This window comes from Triticum aestivum, chromosome 3B (genome assembly GCF_018294505.1).
Source record: "Triticum aestivum cultivar Chinese Spring chromosome 3B, IWGSC CS RefSeq v2.1, whole genome shotgun sequence".
Lineage (NCBI taxonomy): Eukaryota > Viridiplantae > Streptophyta > Magnoliopsida > Poales > Poaceae > Triticum > Triticum aestivum.
Window position 1 is genome coordinate 159665625 of NC_057801.1, and position 21960 is coordinate 159687584.

General features: G+C 43.6%; 2 protein-coding genes across 4 annotated transcripts; one reads left to right on the plus strand and one right to left on the minus strand.

Moving 5' to 3' along the window:
* The first annotated feature begins 9283 nt into the window (after positions 1-9283).
* On the plus strand, positions 9284-11994 carry LOC123069160 (uncharacterized). 3 transcript variants are annotated; one of them, XM_044491939.1, is made up of 5 exons: positions 9289-9406; positions 9525-9625; positions 9979-10491; positions 10572-10797; positions 10895-11994. In XM_044491939.1, the coding sequence occupies exons 3-5, from the start codon at positions 9979-9981 to the stop codon at positions 11854-11856; spliced, it is 1701 nt and encodes a 566-aa protein (XP_044347874.1). In that variant the 5' UTR covers positions 9289-9406; positions 9525-9625; the 3' UTR covers positions 11857-11994. The 3 variants fall into 3 exon arrangements, with proteins under 3 accessions (XP_044347875.1, XP_044347873.1, XP_044347874.1); XM_044491940.1 differs by having other exon boundaries at positions 9284-9625; positions 10602-10797; XM_044491938.1 differs by having other exon boundaries at positions 9288-9625.
* A 687-nt stretch (positions 11995-12681) lies between these two features.
* Positions 12682-14062, minus strand: LOC123065113 (flavonoid O-methyltransferase-like protein Os11g0303600). Its single transcript, XM_044488472.1, has 2 exons — positions 13168-14062; positions 12682-13087 (listed from the first exon to the last, which is right to left on the minus strand). The coding sequence occupies exons 1-2, from the start codon at positions 13972-13974 to the stop codon at positions 12797-12799; spliced, it is 1098 nt and encodes a 365-aa protein (XP_044344407.1). The 5' UTR covers positions 13975-14062; the 3' UTR covers positions 12682-12796.
* Between the last annotated feature and the right edge of the window lie 7898 nt (positions 14063-21960).

The following is a 21960-nucleotide window of genomic DNA, read 5'->3' on the forward strand; positions in this document are numbered from 1 at the left end:
GTGAACTAGATTATTGACTCTAGTGCAAGTGGGAGACTGAAGGAAATATACCCTAGAGGCAATAATAAAGTTATTATTTATTTCCTTATTTCATGATAAATGTTTATTATTCATGCTAGAATTGTATTAACCGGAAACATAATACATGTGTGAATACATAGACAAACATAGTGTCACTAGTATGCCTCTACTTGACTAGCTCGTTAATCAAAGATGGTTAAGTTTCCTAACCATAGACATGAGTTGTCATTTGATTAACGGGATCACATCATTAGAAGAATGATGTGATTGACTTGACCCATTCCGTTAGCTTAGCACTTGATCGTTTAGTATGTTGCTATTGCTTTCTTCATGACTTATACATGTTCCTATGACTATGAGATTATGCAACTCCCGTTTACTGGAAGAACACTTTGTGTGCTACCAAACGTCACAACGTAACTGGGTGATTATAAAGGATCTCTACAGGTGTTTCCGAAGGTACATCTTGGGTTGGCGTATTTCGAGATTAGGATTTGTCACTCCGATTGTCGGAGAGGTATCTCTGGGCCCTCTCGGTAATGCACATCACTATAAGCCTTGCAAGAAATGTAGCTAATGAGTTAGTTACGGAATGATGCATTACGTAATGAGTAAAGAGACTTGCGGGTAACGAGATTGAACTAGGTATTGGATACCGACGATCGAATCTCGGGCAAGTAACATACCGATGACAAAGGGAACAACGTATGTTGTTATGCGGTCTGACCGATAAAGATCTTCGTAGAATATGTGGGAGCCAATATGAGCATCCAGGTTCCGCTATTGGTTATTGACCAGAGACGTGTCTCGGTCATGTCCACATAGTTCTCGAACCCGTAGGGTCCGCACGCTTAAGGTTTCGATGATAGTTATATTATGAGTTTATGAGTTTTGATGTACCGAAGGAGTTCGGAGTCCCGGATGAGATCGAGGACATGACGAGGAGTCTCGAAATGGTCGAGACGTAAAGATCGATATATTGGACGACTATATTCGGAGTTCGGAAAGGTTCCGAGTGATTCGGGTATTTTTCGGAGTACCGGAGAGTTACGGGAATTCAGTATATGGGCCTTATTGGGCTTTAGGGGAAAGAGAGAGGAGAGGCTGGGCGCCCCCCCAAGGCCTAGTCCGAATTGGACTAGGGGGAGGGGCTGCGCCCCCTCCTTCCTTCTCTTCTCTTTCCCCTTTCCTTGACTCCTACTCCTAGTACTTGGAAGGGGGGAATCCTACTCCCGGTGGGAGTAGGACTCCTCCTTGGCGCGCCCTCCTTGGCCGACCGCCCCCTCCCCCTTGGCTCCTTTATATACGGGGGCAAGGGGGCACCTCTAGACACACAAGTTGATCTTCGTGATCATTCCTTAGCTGTGTGCGGTGCCCCCCTCCACCATATTCCACCTCGGTCATATCGTTGCGGTGCTCAGGCGAAGCCCTGCGTCGGTAGAACATCATCGTCGTCACCACGCCGTCGCTGACAAAACTCATCCCCGACACCTTGCTGGATCGGAGTCCGGGGATCTTCATCGAGCTAAACGTGTGCTGAACTCGGAGGTGCCGTACGTTTGGTGCTTGGATCGGTCGGATCGTGAAGACGTACGACTACATCAACTGCGTTGTCATAATGCTTCCGCTTTCGGTCTACGAGGGTAGGTGGACACACTCTCCCCTCTTGTTGCTATGCATCACCATGATCTTGCGTGTGCATAGGAATTTTTTTGAAATTACTATGTTCCCCAACATGATGGCTATATTCTCTGATTTTATGAAAAGATTTGTGAGGTATTCATGGATGACTTCTCCGTCTATGGATCCTCATTTGATGATTGTTTGAGCAACCTTGATCGAGTTTTGTAGAGATGCCAAGACACTAGTCTCGTCCTGAATTGGGAAAAGTGTCACTTTATGGTTAATGAAGGCATTGTCTTGGGGCATAAGATCTCCGAGAGAGGTATTGAAGTTGATAAAGCCAAAGTTGATGCTATTGAAAAGATGCCATGTCCTAAGGATATAAAAGGTACAAGAAGTTTCCTTGGTCACGCCGGTTTTTATAGGAGGTTCATTAAGGACTTTTCTAAAATCTCTAGGCCTCTGACTAATTTATTGCAAAAAGATATTCCTTTTGTCTTTGATGATGATTGTGTAGAAGCATTTGAAATACTTAAGAAAGCTTTGATCACTGCACCTATTGTCCAGCCACCTGATTGGAATTTAACTTTTGAAATTATGTGCGATGCTAGTGATTATGCTGTAGGTGTTGTTCTAGGGCAAAGAGTCGATAAGAAATTGAATGTTATCCAGTATGCTAGTAAGACTCTTGATACTGCCCAGAGAAATTATGCTACTACTGAAAAAGAGTTCTTAGCAGTTGTGTTTGCATGTGATAAGTTTAGACCTTATATTGTTGATTCCAAAGTTACTATTCACACTGATCATGCTGCTATTAATTATCTTATGGAAAAGAAGGATGCTAAGCCTAGACTCATTAGATGGGTTCTCTTTCTCCAAGAATTTATTTGCATATTATTGATAGAAAGGGAGCTGAGAACCCCGTTGCAGATAACTTGTCTAGGTTAGAGAATGTTCTTGATAACCCACTGCCTATTAATGATAGCTTTCCTGATGAACAATTAGCGGTCGTTAATGCTTCTCGTACTGCTCCTTGGTATGCTGATTATTCTAATTACATTGTTGCTAAATTTATACCGCCTAGTTTCACATACCAGCAAAAGAAAAAGGTCTTTTATGATTTAAGACATTACTTCTAGGATGACCCACACCTTTATAAAGGAGTAGATGATGTTATTAGACGTTGTGTGCCTGAGCATGAACAGGAACAGATCCTACATAAGTGTCATTCTGAATCCTATGGAGGACACCACGCTGGAGATAGAACTGCACACAAGGTACTACAATCTGGTTTTTATTGGCCTACTCTCTTCAAAGATGCTCGTAAGTTTGTCTTATCTTGTGATGAATGCCAGAGAGTAGGTAACATTAGTAGACGTCAAGAAATGCCTATGAATTATTCTCTTGTTATTGAACTGTTTGATGTTTGGGGCTTTGATTATATGGGACCTTTTCCTGCCTCTAATGGTTATACACATATTTTAGTTGATGTTGATTACGTTACTAAGTGGGTAGAAGCTATTCCAACTAGTAGTGCTGATCATAACACTTCTATTGAAATGCTTAAAGAAGTTATTTTTCCGAGGTTTGGAGTCCCTAGATATCTTATGACTGATGGTGGTTCACATTTTATTCATGGTGCTTTCCGTAAGATGCTTGCTAAGTATGATGTCAATCATAGAATCACATCTCCTTATCACCCGCAGTCTAGTGGTCAAGTAGAGTTGAGCAATAGAGAGCTCAAATTAATTTTGCAAAAGACTGTGAATAGACCTAGAAAGAATTGGTCCAAAAAACTTGATGATGCATTATGGGCCTATAGAACTGCATACAAAAACCCTATGGGTATGTCTCCATATAAGATGGTTTATGGAAAGGCGTGTCATTTGCCTCTTGAACTTGAACATAAGGCATATTGGGCTATTAAAGAGCTCAACTATGACTTCAAACTTGCCGGTGAGAAGAGGTTGTTTGATATTAGCTCTCTTGATGAATGGAGAACTCAAGCCTATGAGAATGCCAAGCTATTCAACGAAAAAGTCAAACACCGGCATGATAAGAGGATACAAAAGCGTGAGTTTAACGTAGGAGACTATGTATTATTATTCAACTCTCGCTTAAGATTTTTTGCAGGAAAACTTCTCTCAAAATGGGAAGGTCCCTACGTTATCGAGGAGGTCTATCATTCTGGTGCCATAAAAATCAACAACTTCGAAGGCACGAGTCCAAGGGTGGTAAACGGTCAAAGAATTAAACATTATATTTCAGGTAATCCTATCAATGTTGAAACTAATATTATTGAAACCGTAACCCCTGAGGAATACATAAGGAACACTTTCCAGAACGTTTCAGACTCCGAAAAGGTATAGGTATGTGGTACGGTAAGTAAACCGACTCCAAAACAACTCCAATGGCAATTTTTACCAGTTTTGGAATATTTAAGAATTTTAGGAAGGAAGAAGTAGTCCGAAAGGGGCACGAGGCTCCCACGAGAGTGGAGGGCGCCCCCCTACTAGGCACGCCCCCCTATCTCGTGGGCACCTCGTGTGCCTCCCGGACTCTGTTTTCTTGCACGTTACGTATTTTGGTCGGTAAAAATTCATTATATATACTCCTGAAGGTTTTGACCACCATATCACGCAAATATCCTCTGTTTTCGTTTCGAGCTGTTTTTGTTTCAGATTTAGAGCATCATGACATCTCCAAGCGCTCCCAAGGAGAAGTTTTTCGAGAGGGTTATCAACCCCTATCTCGCGGAGGTGCTGCAACACCTTCAAACCATTGAGATGCGTGAGGGGGTGCTGCACATCCGCGATGTGGAGGGACTAAGGCGTACCGGGAGCGTGGAGACAAAGCTCGAAGCCGTGGAGCAGCAAGTTTTCAAGTGTCAAGGGATGGTGGAGCGTGGACTCAACGCCAACCAAATGATGATCACGGAGTTCACCAACAACCACAAGCTGGATGCCAAAGTCATTGGGGAGACCATCTTCAAGCTTCAAGAGAAAATCGAGCACCTCCAAGCCCGGATCTACGACCTGCAAAACCAGAACTGTGAGTATGAATATAGATTCAAGAGGATGAGTTTGGCTGCAGATTTAAGAATCCCGGAGACTCGATCATCCTTCTATGATGGAGAGCCTATGCCTTGGAAGACGGACGACAAGCCTACATCATCAACAACTCCTACTTCACCACCTCCGAGGACATAATCAAACGGGTATGGGCACTCCCCTTGGCAACTGCCAAGCTTGGGGGAGGTGCCCCGGTATCGTATCACCATCACACTCCTATCTTTACCGCTTTATTTAGTTCGATCCTTTTAGTAGTATCTTGATCTAGTAGATTGAAGTTTTGATATCAAGTAGTTTGAGTTCTGCATTGTGATATCTTTTTGTATTCGAGTCCTCGAGCTATCTATAATAAAGATTAGTGTTGAGTCAAGGGCTTTGCTTGGTTGCTATGATCTTGAGAAAGTAGAAAGAATAAAAGAGTTCATATTGATATTATGGATAGTGATAACTTCACATATAGAAAGTATGAGGCATAAAAATTGTTGAGAGTTGATGAACGTAGTTTTGGTCATCGTTGCAATTAATAGGAAGTGATAAGGAAAGAGAGGTTCACATATAAATATACTATCTTGGACATCTTTTATGACTGTGAGCACTCATTAAGTATGACATGCTAAAAGAGTTGACGTTGGACAAGGAAGACAACGTAATGGTTTATGTTTTCTCACATCTCAGTTAAAGTATATTGTCATTGACCTTCCAAACATGTTGAGCTTGCCTTTCCCCCTCATGCTAGCCAAATTCCTAGCACCAAGTAGAGATACTACTTGTACTTCCAAATACCCTTAAACCCAGTCTTGCCATGAGAGTCCACCATATCTACCTATGGATTGAGTAAGATCCTTCAAGTAAGTTTTATCGGTGCAAGCAATAAAAATTGCTCTCTAAATATGCATGACTTATTAGTGCGGAGAAAATAAGCTTTATACGATCTTTTTATGGAAGCAATAAAATTGACGAACTGCATAATAAAGGTCCATACACAAGTGGTAATATAAAGTGACGTTCTTTCGTATTAAGATTTTGTGTATCCAACCCTAAAAGCGCATGACAACCTCTGCTTCCCTCTGCGAAGGGCCTATCTTTACTTTATGTTCTTACTTTATGTTTTTATTTTGAACTTGAGTCAAGGTGATCCTCACCTTTCCCTTTTTAATTTTATCCTTTGGCAAGCTCCTCGTGTTTGAAAGATCATGATACATATATCTAATTGGATGTTCGTTAGCATGGGCTATTATTGTTGACATCACCTAAAGGTGAATATGTTGGGAGGCAACAGAATAAGCCCCTATCTTTCTCAGTGTCCGGCTGAAACTCCATAACCACAAGTACTGTGTGAGTGTTAGCAATTGTAGAGGACTACGAGATAGTTGAGTATGTGAGCTTGTTGAAAAGCTCTATTATTGACTCTTTTTGATGTTACGATAAATTGCAATTGCTTCAATGACTGAGATTATAGTTTGTTAGTTCTCAATGAAGTTTTTTGAACCATACTTGACATTGTGAATTGATTGTCACTTGAGCATAAGAAATTATATAATGAAATCTATATATGTGCTGTTATAAGAATGATCATGATGCCATCATGTCCGTATTTTATTTTTATCGACACCTCTATCTCTAAACATGTGGACATATTTTTCGATTTCAGCTTTCGCTTGAGGACAAGCGAGGTCTAAGCTTGGGGGAGTTGATACGTCCATTTTGCATCATGCTTTTATATCAATATTTATTGCTTTATGGGCTGTTATTACACGTTATATATCAATACTTATGGCTATTCTCTCTTATTTTACAAGGTTTACCATGAAGAGGGGGAATGCCGGCAGCTGGAATTCTGGCTGGAAAATGAGCAAACGTTGGAAACCTATTCTGCACAACCCCAAAAGTCCTGAAACTCCACGAAACAACTTTTTGGAATTATTAAGAATTTCTGAGCGAAAGAAATACACCAGGGGGGCCACACCCTGTCCAGGAGACAGGGGCGCCCCCTATCTCCTGGGCCTCCTGGTGGGCCTCCGGTGTCCATTTTCTGCTATATCATCGCTTTTACCCTGGAAAAAATCGTGGGCAAGCTTACGGGACGAGACTCCACCGCCACGAGGCGGAACGTTGGCAGAACCAATCCAGGGCTCTGGCGGAGCTGTTCTGTCGGGGACACTTCCCTCCGGGAGGGGGAAATCATCACCAATGTCATCACCAACAATCCTCTCATTGGGAGAGGGTCAATCTCCATCAACATCTTCACCAGCACCATCTCCTCTCAAAACTCTAGTTCATCTCTTGTATCCAATCTTGTATCAAAACCACAAATTGGTACCTGTGGGTTGCTAGTAGTGTTGATTACTCCTTGTAGTTGATGCTAATTGGTTTACTTGGTGGAAGATCATATGTTCAGATCCTTTATGCATATTATTACTCCTCTGATTACGAACATGAATATGCTTTGTGAGTAGTTACGTTTGTTTTTGAGGACATGGGTGAAGTCTTGCTATTAGTAGTCATGTGAATTTGGTATTCGTTCGATATTTTGATGAGATGTATGTTGTCTTTTCCTCTAGTGGTGTTATGTGAACGTCGACTACATGACACTTCACCATTATTTGGGCCTAGAGGAAGGCATGAGGAAGTAATAAGTAGATGATGGGTTGCTAGAGTGACAGAAGGTTAAACCCTAGTTTATGTGTTGCTTCGTTAGGGGCTGATATGGATCCATATGTTTAATGTTGTGGTTAGGTTTACCTTAATACTTCTTTTGTAGTTGCGGACGCTTGCAATAGGGGTTAATCATAAGTGGGATGCTTGTCCAAGTAAGGGCAGTACCCAAGTACCGGTCCACCCACATATCAAATTATCAAAGTACCGAACGCGAATCATATGAATGTGATGAAAACTAGATTGACGATAATTCCCATGTGTCCTCGGGAGCTCCTTTCTCATTATTAGAAATTGTCCAGGCTTATCCTTTGCTACATAAAGGATTGGGCCACCTTGCTGCACTTATTTATTTTATTTACTTGTTACTCGTTACTATTTATCTTATCACAAAACTATCTATCACCTACAATTTCAGTGCTTGCAGAAAAAACCTTACTGAAAACCACTTATCATTTTCTTCTACTCCTCGTTAGGTTCGACACTCTTACTTATCGAAAGGACTACGATTGATCCCCTACACTTGTGGGTCATCAACGGCTGCCACTTCATGTTGTTCGACCTACCATCCTTCTTTGCCTTTGCTGCTGCTAGCTTGATTGCAGCGGCAGCAGCAGCAGCGGGAGTTGGCTCAACAAGCACTACTGGCACATAGAGGGAGTCAGACTCGAACACCTCTGAATCATGTGCCATCTCGGAGATAGTCCGCGAGTCCTTGAAAAACGATGGAGCAAACTGGCTGTCGGACACGACAATGGCCTTACTAAGATCTTGCCTCTGCGTGGTCATGTCCTACAATCGTAGCACGCATTGACAGTGAGCATAGCACACTACATACCGGGCAATCCATGAAAGCAGGAGCATACATGTACATGGTTCATCACTATCATAGCAATCACATGCTTCATCACTATCATACTAAGCATACCAGACAATCTATGAGCAGAAACATACATCTACAACAAACATGCTACAAATAGACCACCAATAGCTACAAGTCACATATCTAAGCTTGATTCAACACAAGCACAAGGCTCAACTTCAAACTCTACTACTAATCTAGCCTACCACATGCTTGAACATCTAGCCCTACCACAAATTGCAACCGCAGCATAGCAACCAACCATATGAGCTCACTGATCAGACCACTAATCAACCATGCATCTAGATCAAACCCTAGCTGCAGCTCAGATCTAGCTAGAAGGAACAGAGAGAAGGGGGGATTGAACTCACAGAGGCCATGGCTGCAGCTTGAGGACGAGGGGGCGGTGGTGAAAGATGAACGCCGGCCGGTGAAGGAGCTCCGGCGTCGTGGACCGCCGGCCGATGAAGATGCGCCGCTTACCTGCTCGTCGGGAAGGTGCGAACGAAGGAAGACTGATGGCGGGAAGGTGCGAACGAAGGAAGACTGATGGCGGGAAGGTGCGAACGAAGGAAGACTGATGGCGAGAGTTGGGGCGGTGATGGAGGGGCTAAATAGGGGGTGGAGTGGCGGGAGGTGAGCCGAAATTCTTCCGCCGATTTTTCGACGACGCGGGCGAGCTCGCGCCATCTCCCCTGCTCGCACGAGGGGAGAAGCGCATCACCCTCCCCTGCCTCGCCCGAGCCAGGCTCGCGAGCTACTGCCGAATCCTGCGTTTCCCCTGGGTCTGGCCTGCAGGTGCTTTAAGTTCCGTGCGATGCGGGCCGCACAGTGAAATCAGGCAACCATACAGGCCGCTTTCTTCCCGCTCGGACCAGGCTGGGCCTAATACGGACAACCAAACACGTCCTAAGATACGGAGCAATATTCATTCCGCTCCTTTTCGCCGGTAGCTATTTCATTTTCACCACTAGCTGGTTGCTCAAGGCCGAGATACGCAGGACCACCATGCGACTCGGGCCAACACCATCGAACCGATCGAACCGGAACTAATCAGTTCCCTCACCCGGTCACCCCTGACCGCCCCCCAGACGCCCGCACGCACCAGCCTCGAGCCCTCAGCGACCGGAGACCAGCGGACGGCAGCCATCGGCGAGGTGCTCTGCCGCCACCGGTTGCTCCCCCCTCTAACCCTCCCCTCCCCTCCTCTCCTCTCCCCCATTAGCGTGCGCCCATCCTTCTCCCGCACGACCAGGGAGGCCGGCGCCCCTAACCTCCCCCCACACCCGCAGGCCGCAGGCGACCGGCGACCAGGGGCTGGCGTCTGCGCCTTGCTTCTCCTCCGAATCCACTCTCCCTCGCCTAGAGTTCGCGCCAGCTGCTCCAACCCGAGGTATGGAATCCAAATTCTTCGATTCCTACATTGAGGGATAATGACTGGGATTTGTGACTGTTCCTACATTGATGGATAATGACTTGGATTTGTGACTGTGAGGATAATGTGTATGCATACCTTCATATTATTGTCCACAACATTTGTGCACTGAACCATGAACTGTCAAGTGCTGCTAGTCTATTTTTGTTGTAAGCATACACCTCCTGTTCTTTCAAACCTGAAGCCGACCTCTCCTGTATGGATTGTAGACGGCAAAGCTTAAGTTACTGTCAGCATTTACATTCTTCTGCATTTTTACTGTTCTTTGCAATTCATAGCATGTTTTCTGCATTTTCCAAAATGCACTGTAGATGGACAAGGAGAGGTTCAGGAAAAGAAGGTTGATGCTTATAAAGGCCGCTGCATCCGTGTCTTCGTGTATGGTCATGTTGTATGTCCGGCCCAGACTACAGAGAAAGAAAGAGAGTATTTCCTATGGGCCAATCGAGGCAAGGGACAAGAAAAGGATTGCCTTTCTAAATAATCAGATTTACAAGGATGATATAACTTGTCAGACAACGCTGAGGCTTACGAGGGCTTCTTTTTTCGGGTTGTGCCAAGTTTTGAGGGAACGCTCTTTGCTCCGTGACACTGTTCATATATGTATTGAGGAGCAAGTCGCCATGTTCTTGATCACAGTAGGACACAACCTTCGGAATAGGGTTGTAAGTGCTATTTTTAATAGGTCAGGTGAACCAGTTAGTCGCTATTTTGGACTAGTCCTCCATGCTATAGTTCATCTAAGGGATGAGTTTATTAGTCCACCATCATTGGAGACCCCAACCAGAATTGCTGGCGACCCAAGATGGGACCCATACTTCAAGGTATGACCATGCACAGCTATATTTTTTTAGCGTAGAAACTGTTTACTTACTAATTTTTTTGGGCGGTTCTGATCATGTAGGATTGTATTGGAGTCATTGATTGTACACAGGTACAGGCTTCTTCCTGTAAGAACGTGGAGACTGCCTTCCGTGGTAAGAAGTTAGTTGCAAGCCAAAATGTGATGGCAGCAATTGATTTTGACCTTCGTTTCACACATGTGCTGGCTCGTTGGGAGGGATCTGCACATGACGATGCTGTTTTAGTGGATGCGATAGAGTGCGAGAATGGCCCATGTGTTCCTCAAGGTAATAAATTTGTTCTATCATGATATATCCACATAGAGTTAATACTACTTATTACACAATACTACCTCCGCCGCTGATATATATTCCTAACATGTAGGTAAATTCTACCTAGTGGAAGCCGGATATGGAGCCAAACCTGGATTTTTGCCACCTTTCCACAGCATACAATATCACTTTACTGTGTGGGGGAACAATCATGTGCGAGATGCAAGGGAATTGTTCAATCTTAGACACTCATCTCTACGAGTACCTATAGAACGTGCATTCGCATCACTCAAGCGAAGATTTAAAGTTCTAGATGATGCAAATCCATTCTTTCCCTCCGCTACCCAAGTGGATGTTGTGATAGCTTGCGTCATCCTCCACAACTGGGTTCTTTCCCAAGGCACTGATTGTTTCATTATACCGGAGATTAATTGGAAACCTAAACCCCCTAGTTCTCAGATAGAGCATACCCATGACGATAGACACATGGTTGAGTTCAGACAAGCCCTTGCTGACAAAATGTGGGAAGACCATCAAAACTATCACCGCAATGATGCTGACTTCTTGAACACTCCAACTTACTATCACGAGATGGCCACAATCTTCAGTGATAGTGTGGCTCCTGATGTATACGCTAAGAGTGTGGATGAGCTTCTTGCTGTAGATGTGGCCGGGAATGAAATTGTTACTGGAGGAAATGACACTTTTGCTGCCAGTGTTGAAGAGTTTACACTGCCTTTTCCTATTCCCGACTGGGGGAAGAATGGCGATTCCTCTAGCAGTAAAGCATCGAAAAGGGCCAAGGTAAACAATGATGACGAGTTGATGCATTTGATGACCAGCCTTGATAACCTTGCCAAAGCTATAGAGAAATCTGAATGCGTAGATACAGATGTCCCTGACGATCTTTGGGGTAACCTGATGAATCTCCCTGGATTTGAAGAGGCGCATCTTACCCATTACTATGCTCATCTAGTTGAGAATGCTGCAATTGGTAGAGCATTCAACAAACTTAGCATGTCCAACAAAATGACATGGGTAGCTAGATATATCGAGAACCACCTTTCTGAGTAGAACCTACTTTTATGTTTGAACTATGTGGCAACACTGCCTTTTGTTGCCAATAGAAACAACAACTATGCGGTATGGCCGTGCTGTGTCCGTGTGTGTTCTGTAACAGGCATTGCTATCTCTATGTTTGTTGTGCTACAACGGAACTAGGGCTGACACTGACCTTGTAAGTATTTCATGTGCACGCTAGGCAGACTCCGGATAGGACCTGATGCTCACTGGAAATTATCCTTGACGTATATCCTATTGGTTGGTCTGAGTTTCAGCATATAGGACAGAGAGTGATGCTGTGAACTGAATTTTCAGTGCATGATTCAGATAAATTGCCGTTAGTGTTTGTTTATGTACGCCTGAATTTCCGGTGCTGATGTAAGCTGTTTTCTTTACTGCGTTCTCATGGATGCTGGTTTACTCTGAATCTTCAGTGTATTATATGACAGCCGTGTTTACTCTGAAGCGTAGAGTAGTTTCTTGCCTCACATTCCCTGTGTCCAAGAAATCATTTAATTGTGTCATCTCCTTCTACTTGTTCTTTTTCAGTACTAGGATGCACTGATGCATCCCTACTTGTTTGTGCTCTGAAATTAGCCAGCAAAGAATCAAACATGATCATCAAAACTATCACCGCAAAGAAGTTACCACCACGCCAAGCACAATCATATACAGGATTGTATATCCACGTCTGTGCAGTGTGTACACGAGACGATCAGCATCGAGCAAAACCCGATCCAAAAACCTTTAATATAGAGCCAAGAAACAGCTCAAAATGCTAATTTTATTAAGTCCATATACCCGAGCAACAAATAATACAAATGTGGGCGCCTTTAAAGGCATAGGAACAAATCGTTGCTGCAGAAAAATACTTTGGGGTGAACATCACAGGGCCAACGCTTACACACACGTTACAGCAGATATCTGCTGTAACCACGCATGCACAGCATGGCTAAGCATACAGCTCAGTGATGGCCATAAACCCCAAAACAGGCCTTGTCTTGTGGTGGCTGAATCCCGCGTCCATGAAAATCTTGCGCCACTCGTGCTCGTCACGCTCCTTTCCTGCCGTGATCACCATCATCAGCAGATCAAACGAGACTTGGGCTTCCAGCATGGCTTTCAAAGGAGATCCGACCACTATGTCTATGATTATCACTTTCCCGCCCGATTCGGGGATCGCCTTCTTGCACTGCATCAAGATCTTCACGCAGTCCTCGTCGTTCCAGTCATGCATGATGTACTGCAACATGAACATTTGAATTAATTAGCATAATAAAACAATTAAAGAAGTTATGTATTCGTGGCAACTATATGTTATACCTTGAGGAACACAGCATCGGTCGTCGGAATGGAGCTCATCATGTCACCTGAGATGTACTCGACCACGCCGTCGGACGGGATGGAATTGACCACGTTGGGGAGGTCGAGCACGGAGCACTTGACGTGCGGGAAGGCCCTCGCGATGGCCCTCGCCGCGGAGCCGGGCCCGCCGCCGACGTCGACCAGCGAGGTCACCCCCTCGAACACGTCGCCGTAGTTGCTGATGACGAAGTCCATCGCGAGCTGGGTGTCTGACCCCATGCCCGCGTTGAAGACCTGGTTCATCTTCGGGTCACGCTCCATGACGCCCCACAGGTCTGTGCCGTGCGCCATCCTGAACGGCATCGCCACCGCCGCCGCGCCGTCGTCGCTCATGAACCACTCTGGCAGGTGCATGGCCGCTTTCACGTGGTACTTGGTGGTCTGGGAGAGCACGAACGGCGAGAGGCTCCCGCACGACCCGTTGGCGCCGGCGTCGTCCGCCAGCAGGCGGGACACCGGCGTGAGGCCGTAGACGCTCGCCTTCTCCCCATCCGCGCACTCACCTGCAGCAGGTGCACTGACAGTAAAGATACCGAACGCGGCGAGAAACCTCATGAGGCGAGGCAGGTGCGCCTTCTTGCTCTCCGGGACAGAAACGGCGTCGAGCAAGTCCGGCAGCGTGGCGGCGCCGCCGCATCGGTGGATGGCGTTCGGGAGACCGAGCTTGATGGCGCACTCGAGCGCCATGGATTTGAGGTAGCCGAAGGTGAGGTCCCAGAGCTCGGCGTGCGCCTGCAGAAGCTCCTCGTTGGAGAAGGTCGCCATGGGCACAGTCTACTGGTGGTGGTTTTGAGCTGCAAGGATGGGTAGGTACATCCTTGTGTGATCAAGCATGGCCTGATATATAGGCTCCCCTGCACACACTCACATGAATCAGGAGGCTCGAGGTCCCCAGGGAGACGCATGCAGTGCACCACTACCTAGTGTGCCACCTGTCACCATGCAGCGTTCCAGTAGCTGCTATGCCACCTGGACAGATAATGACAGCATTTGGAGAAATAGAGCACTGTCACTCTGTGAGCCACCCACTGACCGGCCATTGTGTGTGGGTAACGTGGTCGAGGCCTTAGGCCCATGGTTGCTTTTTGAAGTTAAGTTAAGAGTTACGGCCCACTTTGATTTGCAAGAAGCAGAAAAAAAAGGGAAATCCTATTTGGCGCTTATGCGCCGGTTCGCCAACTGGCGCCTGCAGGCGCTTGTAATTGGGCCGGCCCGTTTTCCCTCTTTTTTGTTGAAACCCAAAGCAAAAAAGGTTAGCGCGGCGGCAGGGTTCGAACTCAAGAGCTCTCTTCGTGGAGACCGCAGAGCACTAACCACTAGGACACAAACTCACTTTTGTACAAGTACATGTTTCCTTCTTTTATTCTTTCCCTGGTCGCGGTTCTTATTCCTTTTGTTCTTTTTTTTCTTCAATGCAAGAACTGGGTTCAAATTCGTGATTCTATGTTCACGACCTTTTTTTCAAATATCATGAACTTTCATCAAATTCAATGATTTCTTTCGAAAATTTATGAGTTTAAAAAACCGTTGAACATTTAATTCAATGAACTTTTTTCCAAATTCGATGAACTTTTTTCAAAATTGATGAACTTTTTCAAAATTGATGAACTTCTTTTTCAAATTCGATGAACTTTTCTCAGAATCGATGAACTTTTTTTTGAATTCGGTGAACTATTTTCAAATTCGATGAACTTTTTTCCCAAGTTTGATGAACTTTTTTCAATACCGATGAACTTTTTTGAATTCGATGAACTTTTTGTTAAAATTCGATGAACTTTTTTCAAATTGGACGAACTATTTTCCAAGCCCACGTTTTTTTCAAATTTTTATGCTTTTTTCAAATTCATGAACTATTTTTGAATTTGTGAATTGTTTTTTCAAATTCATGAACTTTTTTTTCGAAATTGTGCACCAGCAGCCCTAAGTGCTTCACCGCTACAGTACCTCAAGATGCTACAGTACCTCGTGACCCGGCAGAGCGGCTCGAACGAGCGAGCGAGCGATGCAGAGCGCCAACAGGCCGGCCCAACTGACAAGCGCGTGGGCGCCAGGGAGCTTCCCTGACGCCTGAAGCGCTGACCAGGGACTCCCGAAAAATAATGCGATCATACAAGGCCAAAAAATAGATACGGTAATCTCAAGCAACTAGCCAAAGGTTAGGGAGCTCCTAAGCGGCCGAATCACTAATAAGGAGTACTCGTTGCAAAGAACACTTCACTTTTTCAGGTCGTGACAAGTGACGCACATGCAGCGCGCCACTTGTTGCAACCTAGAAGTTTTCTTTTTTTTCTTAGATTTGTTTATTCAAAACATTTTATCTTTTAAACCGTGCTTTTAAATCTCGAACCGTTTTCATCATTGGATTCCTCGCGTCGAGAACTTTAAAACTAGACCCCATGTTGAAAAATTTTGACGAACTTTTTTTTCACAAAAAAACCGGACGAGAAAAACCGAGCGAAAAACCCGAACCGGGAACACAGTTTTTTTCCTTTCCAAAAGAGGCACGCCCGTGCCTCTCGCAAAACACAACCGTGGCTCTCGTAAAAGCAAAATCGTGACTCTCGCGGAAGAAAAAGAAAAGGAAAACGCGTTTTTTTCCGTTTCCGAGAGGCACGGTCGTGACTCTCGCGAAAGAACAACCGTGTCTCTCGCGAAACCAAAACCGTGACTCTCGCGAAAGAAAAAAAAACAGAAAATGTGTATTTTTTTCCCTTACCGAGAGGCACGGCCGTGACTCTCGCGAAAGCACAACCATGCCTCTCGCGGAAGCATAACCGTGACTCGCGAAAGAAAAAAAAACAGAAAACACGTTTTGTTTTTTCCTTTCCGAGAGGCACGGCCGTGACTCTCGCGAAAGCACAACCGTGCCTCTCGCGGAAGCAAAACCATGACTCTCGCGAAAGAAAAAAAAACAGAAAGCGCGTTTTTTTGTTTTTGAAAGGCACGGCCGTGACTCTCGTGAAAGCACAACCGTGCCTCTTGCGGAAGAAAAACCGTGACTTTCGCGAAAAGAAAGAAAACGCGTTTTTAGACAAAAAAATTTCCCGATTTTTTTGATCGAAAAGCTAAGTAAGACCGAGGGAAAACCAAAACGTCGAAAAAACCCGGAAAAAACCGTTTAAAAAGCAGAAAATGCACGCGGAAAAATAAAAAAACAAAATCCGGAGGGAGCATCCAGAACGCGACACGTGGCGAATGGCTGAGAGCGCGTCAAGTGGCGCTGATCGTTACGAGGCTTCCGAAGGAGCGTTCGTTAACTAGTTGCTCTCCTAAGTGTCGCCTTCAGCGTCACTTGGAGAACGGGCGCACACTGTGCCTCCTTGCTGGGCCGGCCCATATATAAGGCGAGCCCTCGATCCAGATTGACCATCCATTGACTTTTTGAAGAAAAAAAGGGAAAACAAAAAAAAATAGCAAAAAAAATAGTGAACTGAATATATCCACGAATTTTCAGAAAAAATAAAAAAATTAAAAAAAATCATGAATTTGAAGAAAAAAGTCATTGAACTTAAAAAAAAGGTTCACCGACTTTGAAAAAAGTTCATTAAATTTGCAAAAAAGTTCACCGACTTTGAAAAAAGTTCATCGAATTTGGAAAGAAGTTCATCAATTTTTCAAAAAGTTCATTGATTTTCAAAGAAGTCTGACAAATTTGAAAAAAGATTCATAAAAATGAAAAATAGTTCATCAAATTAAAAAAAAGTTCATCAATTTTCAAGAAAAATCCATCGAATTTGCAAAACTGCTCATCTTGAAAAAGAGTTCATGGAATTTGTAAAAAATGCTCATCAATTTTGAGAAATAGCAAAATTTAAAATTTAAAATGAAAAATGAAAAGAATAAAAGAAAATAAAAATTAAGAAAAAGAAGAAGAAGATACCAAACGAAAAGGTTGTACTTAGTCACGTAGTTGTGTGTGGTCGATTGGCTACCGTAGCTAGCTCATCTCGAGGTGGTCGTGGGTTTAAAACATACTACCCGCAACTGCGGCGCGGGGGTGTGCGCCCGTTTGCATGCAATGAAGGAACTGGCGCTTAAGGCACCGTTTAGGGATTGCCCAAAGGTCATCCCTTGCGGGGCTCCTGCATGGTCATTTTCTCGGCATTGCTACATCGCCAATAGACGACGGCCTTCCTATTTTACATTTTTTATTTTTCATGCACCTTTTTGAGTTTTAGATGAGTTTTTTTTGGCTTTTTGGTCTTTGCCTAGTTTTCCCTACGATATGAAGCATTATTTTTATGAACCATAGTTGTGCTTCTGGAAAAAAATTAGATTTGCTTTCACGAGAAGCACAATTTTGCTTTTGTGCTTCTCGCGAAAGCAAGTCTGTGCTTCAGGAAGCACATACTTGCTTCCACGAGATGTGCTTCTCGAAAAAGGAAAAAATATGTCCTTTCACGTACTTCTTGTAGAAGCACAGATTTGCACAGTTGTGCTTATCGAAAAGGGAAAAAAATATGTGCTTCCACGAGACGTACAGATTTTCTTTATGTAGAAGCACATATTTGCTTCCGTTAGAAGCACAATTGTGCTTCTCAAAAAGGAAAAAAAATCTATGCTTTCACGAGAAGCACATTTTTGCTTCTTGTGAAAGCATAGATTTGCTTTCGCGAGACGCATAGAGAAAAAAATATGTGCTTCTCAAAAAAGAAAACTAAAAGTGAAAACACCCAACCGTGCTTCCGGGCTCCGTCTTTTTCTTTCATTATTTTTGGTTGTCGGTTTCTTCGGTTATCTTTTTTACCGATTTTTGGGGGCTTTTTGTTCCCAGTTTCTTTTTTCTGGTTTTGTTTTTTTAGAAAAAAGATCTATGCAACCTATTAATATGGGGTTTAGTTTGAAGATCTCGCACGAGAAATACAATGATGAAAATGTTTTGAATAAAGAATCTATGAAAAAACCCGAAAAAACATCGGCGCCTGAGAAGGTGGGGCTGATCTTTGCAAGGATGATTTTGAAGACTTCGACGCGGCTATGTGAACCGTGACTTGTAAATCTAACTCGCCTCTGGCGTTGTGATAAATGGCTCGGCCCAAGAAATGTAGCTTGTTCGTTCGCTTCCATTCAATCGTTCATTTAATTACAAAAAATATATCCTAAATGGCGATGTGATTTTATTTTACTTTTTATTTTCCTAAAAACATTTGTTTATATTTAAAAATATCCTAAAAATTAATAGTTGTATGTAAATTGTCTATGTATTGCTTAAAAAACATATGCATTGTTAAAAAATATCCACTCAACTTTTTAAAAATGTTGATGCCATTAAAAAAGTATATACATTACAAAAAAATTCACACGTTGAAAAATATGTTTGTGACATTTAAAAAAAATGTTTTTACAATGTAAAAATATATATTCATAAGTCCAAAAAATCACACCGTTCAAAAAAAGTATGTGACATCGCATTGCAGAAAAAATTCTGACTTTTTGAAAAATGTTTATACAATGTAAAAATATTCACCTAGTTAAAAAATGTGGGTTCATTATTTGTGAACGTTTTAGAAGTATTCAGATAATGTAAAAACATGTTTCACGTAGTTTTAAAAAATCATTTATTTCTATTGCAAAATGGACAATGTGTATTTGGAAATTGTTACCATGTATTTGAAAAAGTGTTCAAAACATGTATTTTATAAATGTAAATCATGTATTTTAAAAATGTCAAACGTGTATCAACAAAAAAATCAAGTGTGTGCTAAAATTGTATATTGTGTAGTGAGAAAAAGTAGACATGTGTTGAAAAAAAAAATAACCGGTAGAAACCAAGAAAGAAACAAAGGAAAAGTAAAGAAAACCAAAATATAGCAAAGAAAGAAAGAAAAAACAAAAGCCCAATGAGAAAACAAATAAAAGCAAAGTAAAAGAGAAGAAAAAAGGCCCAAGAAAACCAGGGAAGAAACTAAAAGAACAGAAAAAAAAAGAAAATAAACAGAGCGAGAGAACCCTATAGCGACCGCTACGAGGCGGAATGAAATGAACCTTCACGTGCAGCGAGCATCCGCGCTAAAATGGGTTGGCCCACTTGTGCCTCCTGTAGGCAATTCTTATTAGGAATTGGTACGGGCGACATATAGCCTAGGCGCTAAGACTTTGCCAAAAAAGGAAACTGCCCCAAATGAAACCCTGTCACACATGGATATCATCTAAAAGAACCGTCTAGAGTAATTGATTTTTTTGTTCATTTTGCCTCGAGATTCTATCTTGTGCATCTAGCAAGTGTGGAACCTCTGTGATAATGAATGAGCCCCTCGCACTATGCTGGATGAAAGTACATGGTAGAGCATCATCACCACCTCACCTCTGGATCATCACCTCACCTCTCAATCTACCTGCTAAAACAAGGGAAGCCAGAGAACCTCTTCGTGTAGCATAACAACCGGACATGCCAGTGTGAGTCACACCGATTCGGTACAACAAAGTAGCAATGAGGCAAAGAGCGATTGGATTCGGCACATGTATCTCTCTCTCTCTGCCGTCAACTTGATAGCCCAGGAGCCTATTAAGCGGGATATTGCCAAATCTAGCGCCCTCCGCTTCCCTCCACCCTAGGGGCAAGGAAGAAGACTACAAGAACCACCACCGGGCACTGCTCGCAAGCTCCAGAGGCTTGAATCCCGATGGCATATCGCCAAACCACAACATAAAGTCGAGACTAACCTGGACTAATGCTACCCTAATATGCACAAGGACCTGAGCACCTCTTCATACCCATCGCCGGTCCAATGTCGTCGGATGAGGCATTTGATCGGGCGGGCAACCTTGGATGACCCTGAAAAGAGTGGGCAGTTGAAGAGAGGGGAAGAGGGAGAGAAGGGTGAGGTGCTAAAAAAACTATGTTTCTAAGTAGTTCTTTCATGGGGTGGATTGGCTTGTACTGGGCGTTGTTAAATTTTCCCTACTTTGGGCATTGTAACTGCTCCTTAGCCTCTCTTCTTCAATGTATATTATTAAATAATACACCATATGTGGTTTATTCTAGAAGGGAAAATAATGAAAGCGATCAAGCACGATGCCCCATAGGAATGCTAGGAGTCGATCGACTGGCTAGGATAAAGATTGGTAGCTTCAAGAGCCATTCGATTTGTCCTCCCACGGTCGTTTTATCTGCCCTCTCCCAGGAATCATCCTCTTCCTCTGGTCAATACATGCAGAAAAATCATCACACGCGCATGAGAAGGATAGAACACAAAAAAAATCACTCACACACATGGAAGACTCCACGATCGCCGCCCGCTCGAGCTACCCGCTCTCGCCCTTGGCTGCTCGTGCTTGCTGGCAGTCGCCTATTGGGTTGGAGCCTCTCACCGGCCGGTCGCAGCTTCTCCATCGACTGGTCGCAACTATTGGAAATATGCCCTAGAGGCAATAATAAATTAGTTGTCATCATATTTCCCTGTTCATGATAATTATCCATGCTAGAATTGTATTGGTCGGAAACTTAGATACATGTGTGGATACATAGACAACAATATGTCCCTAGTGAGCCTCTACTAGACTAGCTCATTGATCAAAGATGGCTATGATTTCCTAGCCATAGACATGAGTTGTCATTTGATAACGGGATCACATCATTAGGAGAATGATGTGATGGACAAGACCCAAACTATAAACGTAGCATATGATCGTATCAAGTTTATTGCTATCATTTTCTGCATGTCAAAGTATATGTTCCTATGACCATGAGATCATGCAACTCATTAACACCGAAGGAGTACCTTGTGTATCCAATGTCACAGCATAGCTGGGTGACTATAAATATACTCTACAGGTATCTCTGAGGATGTCTGTTGAGTTGGCATGGATCAAGACTGGGATTTGTCACTCCGTATGACAGAAAGGTATCTCTGGGCCCTCTTGGTAATACAACATCACAATAAGCTTGCAAACAATGCGACTAATGGGTTAGCCACGGGATCTTGTATTACAGAGCGAGTAAAGAGACTTGCCGGTAACGAGATTGAACTAGGTATGGGGATACTGACGATCGAATCTTGGGCAAGTAACATATCGATAGACAAAGGGAACTACATACGGGATTAGCTGAATCCTTGACATCGAGGTTCGACCGATGAAGATCTTCGTAGAATATGTAGGAACCAATATGAGCATCCATGTCCAGCTATTGGTTATTGACCGTAGAGGTGTCTCGGTCATGTCTGCATAGTTCTCGAACCCGCAGGTTCTACACACTTAACGTTTGGTGACAATATAAGTATAGTTGAGTCATTATGGTGGTTACCGAAGGATTGTTCGGTGATATGTCTCCAATGTATCTATAATTTTTTATTGTTCCATGCTATTATATTATCCATTTAGGATGTTTTATATGCATTTATATGCTATTTCATATGATTTTTGGGACGAACCTATTAACCTATAGCCCAGTGCCAGTTTCTATTTTTTCCTTGTTTTTGAGTTTTACAGAAAAGGAATACCAAACGGAGTCCAGTTGACCTGCCAATTTTTGTGGACTTTTCATGGACCAAAAGAAGCCACCGGAGTAAAAGAGTTGGGCCAGAAGAGTGTCAAGCAGTCCACGAGGGTGGAGGGCGTGCCCTACCCCCCGGGCGTAGGCCCCTATCTCGTGGATGACTCGGAGACCCCCCTGACGTGAGACCTACGCCGAAAATTCCTATAAATACAAAAACCTCCAAAAAATAACCTAGATCGGGAGTTCCGTCGCCGCAAGCCTCTGTAGCCACCAAAAACCAACCGGGACCCTATTCCGCCACACTGCTGGAGGGG

Coding starts and splice junctions, on each gene's coding strand:
- LOC123069160 (XM_044491938.1), top strand. CDS start 9,979: ATGGACAAGGAGAGGTTCAGGAAAAGAAGGTTGATGCTTATAAAGGCC. Junction 10,492..10,571: donor GATGGGACCCATACTTCAAG/GTATGACCATGC, acceptor CTGATCATGTAG/GATTGTATTGGAGTCATTGA. Junction 10,798..10,894: donor TGGCCCATGTGTTCCTCAAG/GTAATAAATTTG, acceptor CCTAACATGTAG/GTAAATTCTACCTAGTGGAA.
- LOC123065113 (XM_044488472.1), bottom strand. CDS start 13,974: ATGGCGACCTTCTCCAACGAGGAGCTTCTGCAGGCGCACGCCGAGCTC. Junction 13,088..13,167: donor CCGATGCTGTGTTCCTCAAG/GTATAACATATA, acceptor TTCATGTTGCAG/TACATCATGCATGACTGGAA.